Source organism: Phacochoerus africanus, chromosome 6 (assembly GCF_016906955.1).
Source record: "Phacochoerus africanus isolate WHEZ1 chromosome 6, ROS_Pafr_v1, whole genome shotgun sequence".
NCBI lineage: Eukaryota > Metazoa > Chordata > Mammalia > Artiodactyla > Suidae > Phacochoerus > Phacochoerus africanus.
In genome coordinates, this window is record NC_062549.1 from 8,608,001 (window position 1) to 8,622,717 (window position 14,717).

The window sequence follows — 14,717 nt, forward strand, 5'->3', positions numbered from 1 at the left end:
CTAAATGAGGTGAAAACATGTTTTAAAAATAAGCAACACTTTTAGATTCTGGTACACAGCAAATTCCCGGGGAAGAAAAGTTCCAAATTTGTGATTCTATTTGCATTTCCATAAACACAGAGAATCTTTGTCTGAGCTTATTATGGAACAAATAACAGTGTTGGGAATGAGGTGTTTTAAGACTGGAATTATGCATATGCTCCCATTCTTATTAGTGCATTTACAACATGAAGCAATACAAAACTTGTGCGTTTGGCTCGAGAGCTTTTTCTCTTCAAGTTGATGTTTTCATGAATTTTAACTACCATTGGTCTCATTTAATGTTGTAGATAAGATATTAAAAAATAAAAAATAGGTACTAAGAGGCCACTTCTCCGCAGGAAGCAAACCCTGAGATGGAGCAGAAGGGGCAAAAGGTTTGTTAGGGAGGGCAGTGGCCTGGGAATCAACACCAGTGGGAGGGGAGGACCCAGGATTGGGAAAAGGGAGAAGTTGGGTTGCAGTAGTGGCTTGACCAAGACCCCAGCCAACACCTCTGCAAGCTCTGTGGCTCACGCGGTCCTATAGAGCTGCTCTGCAGCCTTCCACCCCACACTGGTCAGAAATGTTGACACACAGCCTCTGAGTTCTCACGCTCACTCACGTAAGAGTTCCAGGTCCCAGGCATGTCAAGGAAGGAGCAGAACGTTCCAGAATGACAAGGACACTGATGAATTAGGGGTTACTGGTGTGGATGGATGTCCTTTCTTCCTGAGGAAGATTCAGGCCGCCCACACATAGGTTTTTGGGGCTTGCTCCGGTCATGTTCCCATGTCTCTGGCTTGGTCAGTACAAATTCAGATTACTTTAAAATGACATAAGGGAGTTCCCTAGTGGTCTAGCAGTTAAGGATTCCGCACAGTCACTGCTGTGGCGCAGGTTCAATCCCTGGTCTGGGGACTTCTACATGCTTTGGGGGATGGCCAAAAAGAAAAGAAAATTACAGTCTCTCGGAGACACCGCATTTCAAATGCTCAGGGCCCATGGTGGACTGCACATAGCATTTCCATCATTGCAGAAAATTCTGGACAGCACTGCTCCCCACCTCCACAGCTCTCGGAGGTACTGCTGCCTCCCAACCGCCAGACTCCCCAGGAGGAAGGTGCCAGTTCTCCTAACCCTGACACCTGTGACCTCACTCCGCCCCCTTCAGCTGGGAGGCCTCTCTTTTTAGTTCCCTCAACTCTTTCTTTGCCCTCATATAGGACATTAATGTGGCTGAACATACTAGACCTGGAATCAATAGCAACCGAAAAGTATTTCCATTTCTTCAAGGATAGGCCAGGAACATGGGGAAAATATTTGTATCCATCACACTAGTTCAATGAGAGAGAAGGAAAAATATTGTCATATTAAAATAGTATAAACATTCACACCCTGCCACGTTAACATCTGAAAATACAACATCCTTGGCCAACAAACAATGAAGGGAAAACAATAAAATTGGCATAAAATACACTTTAAAATACAGCAAATACATCATTTTAGAATTAGCCTCCTCCAAAGCAAACTGCACATGATGATGATAAAAACCTGCTTCCTTGGGCGAGCTGTTCCATGAGTCACCCTCTCTAATTATCGGTGAACATGGCATTAGTGGCTTCCACTGCTGATTCTTCCACGATTTTCTTCTTCAAGCTTTTGGTTATGCAGAATATGTGCCTTTGAAAAAAGGCTTCTGAAGAAATTCTTCCAGCCTTAAAATTCACTGTGTTTGGTATACGCCACATTCATTGTTTTTTCCTTCTGGAGTCTCAGCAGACGTCTGGCCTTCACACAAACTGGTGGGTGATGCTTAAAGGTATTTTCCCTAGTAAGATGTTCAATGCATATATTGAAAGGGCCATGTTTAAGCAGATCTTTTTTGGGGGGGTGGGGGCTGAACATTCACAGCATGCGGAAGTTCCCGGGGCCAGGGATGGAACTGGAGCCACAGCAGAAGACAACATGGAATCCTTAACAGCTAGGCCACCAGGGAGCTCCTAAGCAGGTCTTTTCTTTCTGTGTTGCACATGGGTCTATGAGAAGGGGCTGAACTAAATTACATATGCACACACAGACTGAATTTTTATAAAATACAATAGAAAAATATACAACTGCGCTATCTAAAAAATCCTTGTATGACCACAGAAAAGCCTTGCCCTCAAGGGCAAGAACACTCCTCCCTGAATTTGACCCGAGTGTCCCCCAGAGTAGGAGGCATGGCCTCATTTCTTCATTCATCATCTATCCACAGTTCCCACTGTAGGGCAGCAGGTTAAGGGTCCTGTGTTTTCTCTGTGGCAGCGTGGGTTCAATCCTTGGTCCAGGAACTTCCATGTGCCAGATGTGTGGCCATAAAAAAAAAGAAAAAGGTGGAAAAGGTATTAAATTTGTGCAATTTATTTGTGCAATTTTGTAACACGTATTAGCACATATTGTTATGATTGTTCTAGTTTGTTATTGGTTATTGTTGTTGGTATCCTACTCTGCTTAATATATAAATTAAACTTCTTCCCAGGTGGGTATGTAAAGGAAGAAGCAGCATATATGTAGGGTTCAAGTACAATCCGTGGTTTCAGGTGTGACTGCGGGTCTTGGGAAGTATCTTGATGGATCACGGGGACTGTTTTATCTTTCCCAGACCCCACATGGGGCTTAAAATCAGACTGGAATATGTAGTGAATATTAAAATGTTTTAGCATTTGAACATCTCAAATATGTCTATTTTTGACGATATGGCAGAGATTACGTATCATTTGGTGTGTGCTCTGCTTTTGTCACAGGTGGGTGAGGTGATCACAGGCTGTCAAGGAACGTCGCCGTCTGTGAAGAGCGCACGGGACCTCGGCAGAGCGCAGACACACCGAAGGTGACGTCCCCCAGCCTGTCTGTGGCTTTGTGGTTTAGTTCTCTTGTCATGTGGTGCCTAGGAAGCCCCTTCCAAACAGGTATAACCGGAGTTCCCATCGTGGCGCAGCGGAAACGAGTCCAACTAGGAACCATGAGGTTGCGGGTTCCATCCCTGGCCTCGCTCAGTGGGTTAAGGATCCGGCAACGCCATGAGCTGTAGCGTAGGTCGCAGACGTGGTTCAGATCTGGTGTGGCTGTGGCTCTGGGGTAGGCCAGTGGCTACAGCTCCGACTTGACCCCTTGCCTGGGAACCTCTATGTGCTGTGGGTGCCGCCCTGAAAAGACCAAAAAAAAAAAAAAAGGAAAAGAAAAAAAAAAAGAAAAAGCCAAACAGGTATAACTGTTGAAAGTTTAAAAAGGATTCATGCCATGAAGGTTCGTGTTTATTCCCCAAACTAAGACCCTGGTTTGGCGGGGCTCTGGATCCCTAAAAAACGGACCTGAGCATCTAGGTCCTGATTTCCTGTGATAAAAATGCAAGTGGCCATAGCCACACCCTGGATGCCCCATGTCCTGGGCACCAGCGTTTTATCAGGCACCATCCTGGGCGCTTTATTCACATGAACACATCTAATCCTCACGATTTTTATCCTGAGTTTGCAGATGGGGACCATGAGGGAGGGAGAAGGCAAGAATGTTTGTAGCCACACGGCTGGGACTCGTTGGGACAGTTCTCCTGAGCTCTGCTCAGACTACCACTCACACGGCCTCTCTTTTATGCTGGATGTCACATCCGTCTCAGGGCTGCAAGGACCAAGAGGCCCCGTGGGCACCCCGCTGTCAGTCCCAGGTCATCTTCCAGCCTTTGCTTACGCTTCCTTCCCAGCAGGACCCTCATCCTCTCAAGAGGATATTTGTCTCCTTCTCAGCAAGGCCTGGTGTTTGAGAGCTCCTCGAGGATTCCTAACGGAAGGTTCTAGCGTTGCCCCCAGAGACCCTCAGAACAAACCTCCCCACCCACCCCACCCCCGCCCTGCCCCAATACACAGCAGACAATCCATAGAGTATTTTGGACGAAGCTCTCATCAGTTCTCAATTCTTCCTTAGAATGAACCGCCCAGCTCTTCCAACTTTCCTTCTCCTTGTCATGATTTCCAGACTCGTACCATCCAGATGGCAAAGTCTATTTTGGACCAAGGCAAACTATCTTTGTGATACAAATGTACACGCTAGAATTATCACTGTAAAAATACCTGAACCAGAGCTATATTTACGTCTTGCATAATACAAGCAATCAGGCGTTCGTGTATTCAAAGACAACTGTCAAAGTTTTGTAAAGATTTTCAAACATGGGGTTTGTTTAAACAACAGGTATGGAACTGAATTCCTTCTGAACGGGGGTTGCTGTTTTTAACCTTGGAAAGCCACGCTCCCGTTTCCTAGCTCAGTGATTTCCATTTCGGATAACGTGTCATTTAGAGAAATTCAAGGTATTATGACTATTCACGGTCATAATTAACTCCCAGCAGCACCAACACATATAAAGAGTCTGATTCTAATTTATGAGGCATCCCAGGGATTGGAAACCAAGCCGTGGCAAATAGTTTGGAGCTGTTCCTCAAGACTCCAGAGAAACCATCATTGCTATGCTCCCACTTGATGGTTAGAGATGTCGCAACACAGTTCTTCACAGTCGAACCTCCCACGGTGTTGTTACCAAGCCTTTCTTTTTCATTTTGGTTCCCAAGAAGTGATCACCCCACAGCCAGACACAATGTATCCATGTGAAGGTTGTCTGTGGTGCCTTAATCATTGCCAACTTCATCATCTGCATGATCTCAGCCTCTTCATTAACCAAACAGTTGCTTATAAAGGCTGCACGCGGGAATGGGGTCGGGTAGGTTGTTGGTTTGGGGGAAGGGACTACAGATGCAAGGGGTGTTAGAATAAGCCCCTCAAGCATCTCATAGCTTGACAGGTCCTTTTCTTGAGCTGTGGAGACAGAGTAGGAGGAAAAGATCAAGGACAGCAGGGCCTTGTTCCTCAGGCCTGGATGGGATCATGTTTGGGGGAAAGTAACCGACTCTCATGTGAAGGCTTGTGGTCCTATGACACGGCGATGAAGGAAGACTCAGAACTTGCTCAAAAACTGATTTATTGAGTACTGAGGGCCCCCACTGTGCTGTACGATGCCCTGCCTTATCCTTCATCTCCAGAATAACTGCAGGGTAAGTTCCAGTGTTCCTGAGGTACTGCGGTTCAAAGACATGGAGTGATTTGCCCAAGATGGCAGAACCGTTAAGTGAGTGGTAGAACCAGGGACCAGAACATGGCCTGTCTTGGGCTGGCCTTCTTACTCTGTTGATGGTGTCTTTCTTGAAAAACAGACTCTCGTCTTTAAGGCACTCTTCGGTTCGCAGCAACATTGATTAGATGGCACAGAGAGTTCCCAGACACTCCCTGCCCCAGCTCGTGCACAGCCTCGCTCGTGATCCGCCTCCCCTACCTGAGTGGAACGTTTGTGCCCATTGACGGCCCCGAGCTGGGGCACCATTATCGCAAAGTCCACCCTTGGCATTAGGGCTGCGCCTCAGTGCGGTGCCATCTGTGGGTTTGGACAAAGGTACCCTGACGTGTATCCACTACTATAGGATCACACAGAGTAGCTTCGCTGCCCTGAAAATCCTCTGTGCTCCACTTACTCATCCCTCTCTCCCCACCCCCAACCTCTGCCAACTATCGACATATGTACTGTGCCAGAGTTCTGCCTTTTCCAAAAGGTTATATGATTGGAATCATACAACAGGGAGTCTTGTCAGTTTGACTTCCCTCACTTAGTCACGTGCATTTAAGGTTCCTCCATGTCTTTTCATAACGAGATAGTGCATTTCCTTTTCTTTTTTCTTTTGCTTTTTTTTTTTTTTTTTTTTGCCACACCTGCAGGATATGGAAGTTCCCAGGCTAGGGGTCAAATCGAAACTACAGCTGCCAGCCTACACTACAGCCACAGCAACACGGGGATCCGAGCCGCATCTGCGACCTGCACCGCAGCTCACAGCAACACAGGATCCTTAACCCGCTGGTGAGGTCAGGGATGGAACCTGCATCCTCATGTATACTAGTTGGGCTCCTTACCCCTGAGCCACATCGGGAACTTCCAGTAGTGCATTTCTTTTTAGAGCTGGACCGTCCATTGTCTGGATGGACCACAGTTTATTGATCCATTCACCTGCTGAAGGACTTCTTAGTTGCTTCCAATTTTTGGCAATTATGGAGAAGGCTAACATAAATATTACATTGAGGATTTTGTGTGGACAAAAGATTGCAGCTCCTTTGAGTAAATGCCAAGGAACCCAATTGCTGGGTCATACAGTAAGAGCATGTTTAGTGGTGTAAGGAACTGCCAAACTGTCTTTTGAAGTGTTGAGGTTGAAGAGTTCTTTGTGTGTCTTGACTGTATTTACGGAGGCCCATTTCTGGGCCCTCCACTCTGTTCCACTGCTCTATTTCTGCACTGACTTTCTATTTGTCTATCGTCTATTCATCTATTTGTCTATTGTCTTTCACCAATACTCGCTGTCTCAGTTTTTAAGGTAAGCAGCATCAGTGCTCCGACTTTGTTCTTTCCGTAACTACTTGTTGGCTGTTCTGAGTCTGTCACCGCTCCACATAAGCTTTAGAATCAGTTTGTCAGTATCCACAAAATGACCTGCTGGGATTTTGATTGGGATTTGCGTTGAATGCACAGATCAAGTTGAGAGAAACTGACATTTTGACAATGCTGAGTCTTCTTATCCATGGATGCAGAGTGTCTTTCCATTTGTTTAGTTCTTGATATCCTTCATCAGAGCTTCGTAATTTTTCTCAGAAACCAGAAGCCACTTCATGGTATCTTTTCAAGAACAGACAATCACATTTTTAAAAACAACAAAAATTATTAAACTTTTTATGGCTAATGCTTTATCTTGTTTTAAAAATCCTATCTTGCCTCGAAGTCATAAAGGTAGTCTTTATCTTATAAGCCTTTGGTAGTTTTGCCTTTCACATTTAGGTATAATACATTAGGAACTGATTATTTAAGGTCTGACAATTTTGTTAATTTTTCCCATGTAGACACCAAATTGTTCCAGTGTCTCTTATTAAAAAGTTTATACTTTCTAGGAGTTCCCGTCGTGGCTCAGTGGTGTTGGACCGAACTAGTATCCAGGAGGATGCGGGTTCGATCCCTTGCCTCCCTCAGTGGGATAAGGATCCAGCGTTGCTGTGAGGTGTACTGTAGGTCTCAGATGCACCTTGGATCCTGCGTTGCTGTGGCTGTGGTGTAGGCCAGCAGCTATGGCTCCAGCTAGACCCTTAGCCTGGGAATTTCTATATGCAGTGGGTGCAGCCCTAAAAAAGACAAAAAAAAAAGTTTATACTTTCTGTAATGATTAACAAGGTCACTCTTGTCATAGATCAAGTGTCCACGTGTGTCTAGGTCTCTAGGACGAGAATAGGCCTCTATTCTGTTCCATTTCCTTAATTTTCACAGTTTTATTGTACATTTCTGACTAGTAGGAAAAGTCTTCTCAACTTGTTCTTCTTAAAGAGCCCTTGGTCCTTTGCAATTTTATATAAATTTTAGAAATTTGTCATGTTTCTCATACACACACACACACACACACACACACACACGTGTACTGAGATTTTGTTTGAAATTCTATTGGATGCATAGATCAGTTTAGGGAGAACAGTCTTTATAATATTGGCATCTCTATGTTTTCAGTCTTATTTGGTGTCTTTTAATAAAATTTGATAATTTTCCATGTTTTACTGATTTTTAGGTGTGTGATATTTTTGATGCTATCATAAATATTTTTGTTTGTGGCATATAGATTGCTAATTTTTTAGTGTGATAAAATACACATAACATAAAATTCACCAAGTTAACCATTTGAAAATATACAGTGAAGTGGCATTTAGTGTATTCACAGAATTGTGTAACAATTTCCACTATGTAATTCACTTTCATGTTTGGTTTCATACCTAGCAACCTTGCTAATCTCTTTTATTATTTTATTAATTTATCAATTGTTTCTTCTGTGTTTCCTATATGCCTGCAAAGAGTGATGGCTTTCTTCCTTCCCAATCTGTACCTTTTATTTCTTTTTCATGCGTTACTGAATAGGGAAAAAAATCCAGTACAATCTTTTTTTTTTTTTTGTCTTTTTGCCTTTTCTAAAAGGGCCAATCCCTTGGCATATGGAGGTTCCCAGGCTAGGGGTCTAATCGGAGCTGTTGCTGCCAGCCTACACCACAGCCACAGCAACATGGGATCTGAGCCGGTCTGCGACCTACACCACAGCTCACGGCAACGCCTGATCCTTAACCCACTGATCAAGGCCAGGGATCGAACCTGCAACCTCATGGTTCCTAGTCAGATTCGTTAACCACTGTGCCACAATGGGAACTCCCAGTACAATCTTGAATAGAGGGTGATCGCAGGCATCTTTGTCTCATTGCCAATTCCAGAGGGAAAGTTTTCAGCATTTTACTATCAAGTCAGAAACATTTTATTGAAACATGTTAAATGTAGTGGTTTCATAATCCATCCTTTCCTAGTCAATATCTGAAGTTTTTATGTCTCTCTTTCTGCTCTTGTTGCTTCTGCTGATTCTTATGCAAAGTCCCCTTTTTCCTTGAGTGCTGTTTACTTTTTACTGTGGCCTGCTCCATTGTCTGGGGCTTCTCAGAGGTCTAGCAGGTGTTCAGCCAAGGAGCACCAGCGTACGCTTTGGAACAGACCCTAAAAACACTACTGGCTTAGGATCACTGAAGTCTAAATTCAAGATTGAAGGGTTTTTTTAGCTGCTCTAAACCCAAGGACGTGCCAGCTGAGGGTGACAACTCAGCCCTCCTCTGTCCACTGGGGCAGCTCTCTTATAGCCCCATGGGGAGGCAGGCGGAGTGGGGTTATTTCTCATTCAGTATTTAAAAAAAAATAGCTTAGGAGTTCCCGTTGTGATGCAGTGGTTAACGAATCTAACTAAGAACCATGAGGTTGCGGGTTCAATCTCTGGCCTTGCTCTGAGGATCCGGCGTTGCCATGAGCTGTGGTGTAGGTTGCAGACGCAGCTCGTATCCTGCATTGCTGTGGCTTTGGCGTAGGCCGGTGGCTACAGCTCCAATGAGACCCCTAGCCTGGGAACCTCCATATGCCATGGAAGCGGCCCTAGAAAAGGCAAAAAGACAAAAAAAATAAGAAATAAAAAAATAATTTATTGGAGTTCCCGTCATGGCTCAGTGGTTAACGAATCTGACTAGGAACCATGAGGTTGCGAGTTCGATCCCTGGCCTTGCTCAGTGGGTTAAGGATCTGGCTTTGCCGTGAGCTGTGGTGTAGGTCGCAGACGCAGCTCAGATCCCGAGTTGCTGTGTCTGTGGCATAGGCCGGTGGCCACGGCTCCGATTCCACCCCTAGCCTGGGAACTTCCACATGCCGCGGGAGCAGCCTTAGAAAAAAAGGCAAAAAGACAAAAAAAAAATAATTTATTGATTTTTATTATTATTATTATTTACTATACTATTATTTTTAGTATAGCTGATTTAGTGTGTGTCAATGTCTGCTGTAGAGCAGAGCATCCCATCCCAGTCATATACATATATTCTTTTTTTCATAGTATCTTCCATCATGTTCTGTCCCAAGGGATTGGACATAGTTCCCTGTGCTGCGCAGTAGGACCTCCTTGCTTATCCATTCTAAGTGTAATAGTTTGCATCAACCAACCCCAAACTCCACGTTTATCCCACTCCCCCCCCCCTCCCCCGGCAACCACAAGTCTGTTCTCCGTGTCTGTGAGTCTCTTTCTGTTTTGCAGACAGGTTCATTTGTGCCCTATTTTAGATTCCACGTAGAAGTGATAGCCTGAAGACAGAAGAGCCGTAGGACATGAGGCCCGTTCACTCTTACAGGAGGGAGAAGCCCTTTGGGGCTGCATCCTTACTGGGGAGAGGGCGTCCTGTCAGCCCACCCTTGACCTCTGTCCCCAGACTCTAAACATCCAGCAAGACCAAGCCCAACTTTAGGGGTTCAGCAAGTACCCTCGGGGCAAGGGTGGCTTCGGGGCTCCACTTCTCTTTCTGGTTCCTCATCTCACGGAATTTTGACCTTGTGGTTCCTAATTATCTTACCACATTTTTCATGATCTCAATTTCATGATCTCGAGTTTTCAGTGGGAACTGGGAGTCTTCGGTCCAAACATGCTGGCCCAATAGAGTGTGGGAAGAAAGTTACTTATGTTCTTTAATAGAAGGAATCAGTCTTCACTGCGTTTTACAGCTACTGACTTCAGACCTTTTCTTTTTGTCCTTGCTTTCTTCCGTGGCAGTAACTTTATTTATTCTGTCTTCCAGCTATTCTTACTAGAGTCTCAATTCCAGGGGTTCAGCTCTCACAGCCAGGCAGTGGGTTAACCAGCGGTGGGCATCTGGCTCTTCAGGCCTGCGACATTGAGGCAGGAAACAGCAGGGGAGGAAAGGCCCTCTCTGCTCTTTCCTGGGGGGTCAGCGCGGTCCTCACGTGCCCCCGGCCCAGCTTCTTCACTGCTTACTACCCCAGGATTCACAAGCACTGAAGGCTCTGGGTGCAAACTGCTCCTCACCGCATCCGAAGCAGAGGAGCCACAGACGCCTGGATGCTGGCCGAGCTCACAGTTCATTCCTGAGATGTAGAAGCGAGAGCCCGAGGGATGTGCCTGGAAGTGAGCGAGGCTGCTTTTCCTCAAAGTCAAGGACCACACAAGCTTAATAGATGAATTTGGATATTTGCTTAATTAAGCCATAGATATCACAGCCTTTTCAATAAGGACAGAGCCATTAAAAAGTAGGGCTACAGTTAATCCTGACTCTAATCCACATCGCCGAAAACCGTACGTTTCTACATAGTTTGTAGCGTATAATCTGGGGCTTTAGAAAATACCATTTCATATTCCCCGTGTACTCTGCATTTGTCTTCAGCAGGTCCAGGTGTGTTAGTCAAAATACTAAGGAATCAGAAAGTCCTAGGCTTTCAAGGGCTGAGCATTTGTAGAAATGAGGCGAGAGGGCTGCGAAAACAAGAGAGAATTTATACTTTCCAAAGAAAACTGAATCTCCTTGCCCCGCCAGACGCCTGCTTGAATCTGGTCTGAGGATGCGGGTTTGGAACTCCTGGATTAGATTGTGATTTTCCTTATGTTAGGGATAATTTCTTATGTAATCTCATAATTCCAAAACAATATAATAGCACGCTTTCATGTATTCAACAACTATGTATTCAGTAAAACTGTAAGCCAAAGACACAGGCTGAAAAAGACAAAGTCTTTGCTTCAAAGATGTCAGGCTCATAGAGAGAAGAGGTCAGTGATGCGACGATTATGTGACAGTGTGATAACTCTTCTGGTGAATTCTACACTGTCCTCCTAGACATGACCAGGTACCTTGTCTGCTTGCACGGACCGTGGTATTGCTGGTGTTAAGCACGGAAGCTAGAATACAGTAGGCGCTCGATTATATCTGTCAACGAACTGAATGAATGAATGGGGCAGCAATTCCAAAATAATTTCAAAATCATCAAAACCCCTGGGGGAACTTCATGTAAATAAAGATTACTGGGTCCCACTCCAGACCTATGGGATGGAAATTGCCAGAAAAGCAGCCTCTTGACCACATCATCTAGAGTGTTCTCTCCAGCAGTGATAATGGGAATCCTGGGCCAGCGGAGGTCCTGTTTGGCTCCTTCACTGTAGCTTTGGCCATGACTGGGAGGCCCGAGGGCAGGCATCAGAACAGGTTCTTGTGGGAGGGAAAGCGTGGGCTAAGCCTGCTGTGCACCTGAACTTGTCCTCTAAGTGCCCTTGCCTCACCATGGCCGGCTGGGCTGTCCTGAGCAACTGGCTCCAGGAGTGAGACCTGCCTGGAGTGAGTCTCTTTTTGATCCTGGCTGTGGGGCTTGGCCTGTGTCATCTCAATTATCCAAAAAATTCCCGGGTAAGCAGAGTTTCCCCGCTGGCCTCTCCTCCGGCTGCCTGTGCGTTAGCACAGCCCTGTGGGCACTTTTTGCCCCTTTATTTCTCCAAGGGTCGGATGCTTGCCTCTCCAAGGCTTTAAGCTACTTGAAACTTGGGACAGTCTCCTCTTTGCCTGCGTGCTCCAGGGATAGTACTTGCTGATATTTGAATCTCCTCAAAATTTAATTTAAAAGGCAATCTCAATTTCCCCTGCCCCTTTTGTTGTAGAAGCCAGCAAGTTGAGAGACTAGAGGTCGATCCCAGCAAGCATTCCTTCCCTGACGTGGCTAACATCGTCCAAGAGGAAAGACACACACCCAGAAGAGTTCAGTCTGAACCCAAAAGAATACCAGGCGAGGAAGATCCAGGCTTTGAAGATAATCCCGAAGTGCCTCCGTTGATCTGAAACTTCAGGCTGTGCTGACCCACCAAAATCTTTCCCAGGTTTGCTCAGTGCCAAGAGTGTGTGTATATGGTTTATGGGGTAAACACAGTTACTTTTCAATATCACTACTCCTGTGCTTTAGCTTCTCCTCTGTGCAGTCATGCACTCAACCTAGTTTAAAATTAAAATGTATGCCTTCAGAGTGCTGTGACATCATTCGTCTGTCATAAAGTGTTGGCTGGAGAAAGTGCTCAGTAAATCACAGAACTGTTACAGAAACGTGCCGATTATAAATCCCAGAAGTGCCTGCTTGTGCAGATGGGTGAGGTCATGGATTAAAGGAGTGATTCTTAAACTGGGACTTCTGGAATTCCCATTAGGGCTCAGCGGGTTAAGAACTCAACGTAATCTTGAGAAAATGGGTTCAATCCCTGGTCTCGCTCAGAGGACTCTGGATCCAGCGTTGTCGCAACCCACAGCATGGGTCACAGATGTGCCTTGGATCTGGAGTTGCTGTGGCTGTGGCAAAGGCCTGAGCTGCCGCTCCGATTCAACCCCTAGCCTGGGAACTTCCATATACTGCAGGTGCGGCCCTAAAAAGAAAACAAAGAAATGGGTGCTTTGGCCAACTGGTCATGCTCAGAAGTTAAAACCGAAATTTCAGATTAAACTGGGATGTTTTAAGAAGGTTTTAAGCAATATTTGAGTTTTCTTCTGATATACCTGCTTTCTCTGATGGTGAGGTGCGATGGCAAGAAGATGAGGTTGGAAATGAGGCACCTTGAACTTGGAGTTTAGTTCAGACTCTTTGGACAAAGCCTCAGCAAGTTTGTAAACCTCCCTGAGCCTCCGTGGCCCTCTCTGTGACTGGGGAGTAATAACACCAGCCTCATGCACAGGCTTGTCTCCGGATGAGCTGTCCAGCGCCTGGCAGTGTCCGCTCTGAACTGCGCTCCCCGCTCCTCCTCCCTCCCCCGCCGCCTCTCCGTCTCCTCCTACTGTTCTCACCCCCCTCTTCCTCCCCATCCTACTCTCTCCTCTGTTTCCTTCTTCACTTTGTAACTACTTAAACCTCTTCCTTATATAGAGCATGATGAACTCCATATTCCACGTAAATATAGGAAAACCCTCGTTACTCTAATTGTGACATACGAGCATTTAAATCAGGCTTCCCCCTCTTCCCAAACACACACACACACACACACACACACACACACGCACGCACACACACACACACACACACACACACACACACAATCAGCAAACGCTTACACACAGCTACCGATGTCCAGTATCTGCACATCTTTGAATGGAGACTGAGATTATGATTCAAATGGCCAAAGGACCATCAATTATCCAAGAGTACGAGGGTGCGTTATTGTCATTGGTTCTGCTTAAATCTTCATCCCGAGCCAGGGAAGGGCCACCCGACTTGAAGGGAACAGCATAGCATGTTTTGGTTACAGCTGCAAGGTGAGGATTCAGCATTAAGTTCCCACCAATAACAGCACATGATCCCAGAATCCGGTGCCTTGGCTGCTTTTCTCACATCCTCCTGCATTACCCTCCTCGCTCTCTGCCTCTGCTCACCTCTCACTTTGAAAAAGCCCGCTGCTTCAGCCCCCACATCAGCTCTGCCAGGAGCCCTTTCCTCCTCCTCTCAGCCCCCGGGAGAAAGGAAATCCCCCGGGTGTGATGTCTTCCGAAATCCTAGGGACCCTACATGCCAGCCCCGTGTTTTTCCTTCCGCTTTTCTTTCCTGGTTTTTCTCAAGCCACCTGAACTCTTGAGCTGGCCCTTCTCTCTCACTGGCATTGATGTCCCATTCACATCTCTGCCTCCCCTCCCAGGTCCCTTGCCAGCCTTGCAGCAGGACCCCTGCCTGTGAATGGCCTCCGAATGTCCATCCAGAGGAGGCCCCAGGCCATGAACTTGAAGGGAGGTTTGTGTGCCACTGACAGGCCCCAGCCCAGGGGGAGGTGCCCTGGTCCTCACCCACTCTCGAGAAGGCTGCCCCTCTGCTGACAGCCGGGGCTCCGTGCACACTGTGCATCTGCCACCGATGGCAGCCTGTCACAGCTTGCCTGACACTTTTGGAGGGAAGGTGCCACCCCGTCCTGTCTCCGGTTGATGCTTGTCAGGCCAGTGTGTTGCTGCTCCAGCTCTGGCTAGCTGTTCCTTTGCATGGCTGCTCCCCGACTCGGTACCTTCCCTCAGGTCTGCTGCTTTCCTTGAGTCTCAGTTGGCCATGCCCATGGGGCTCTTCACTCCACACACATTTCCTGAGCACCTACCATGTGCAAGGAGTCACATCAGGTGCCAGAAAATGTTCTCCCGAGGCCCCCTCCCCTGGCTCTTGTCCTCCTCCTGCTGAGTGACCTATAGCTCCTCTGGCCATCACGTCAGGCTGGTACCCATGCGGCCCCTCAGCCTGT

General features: G+C 46.5%; 1 protein-coding gene across 2 annotated transcripts in view; it reads left to right on the forward strand.

The window, feature by feature from the left end:
- The window catches only part of DNAAF11 (dynein axonemal assembly factor 11), a 72,980-nt gene extending 60,289 nt beyond the window's left edge, over positions 1 to 12,691 (forward strand). For both annotated transcript variants that reach the window (XM_047783227.1, XM_047783228.1), the window contains 2 exons: positions 2,805 to 2,890; positions 12,126 to 12,691. In XM_047783227.1, coding sequence (XP_047639183.1) covers positions 2,805 to 2,890; positions 12,126 to 12,303 — 264 coding nt within the window. In that variant the 3' untranslated portion in view covers positions 12,304 to 12,691. The remainder of the gene's footprint in view (positions 1 to 2,804; positions 2,891 to 12,125) is intronic.
- Positions 12,692 to 14,717: the final 2,026 nt, after the last annotated feature.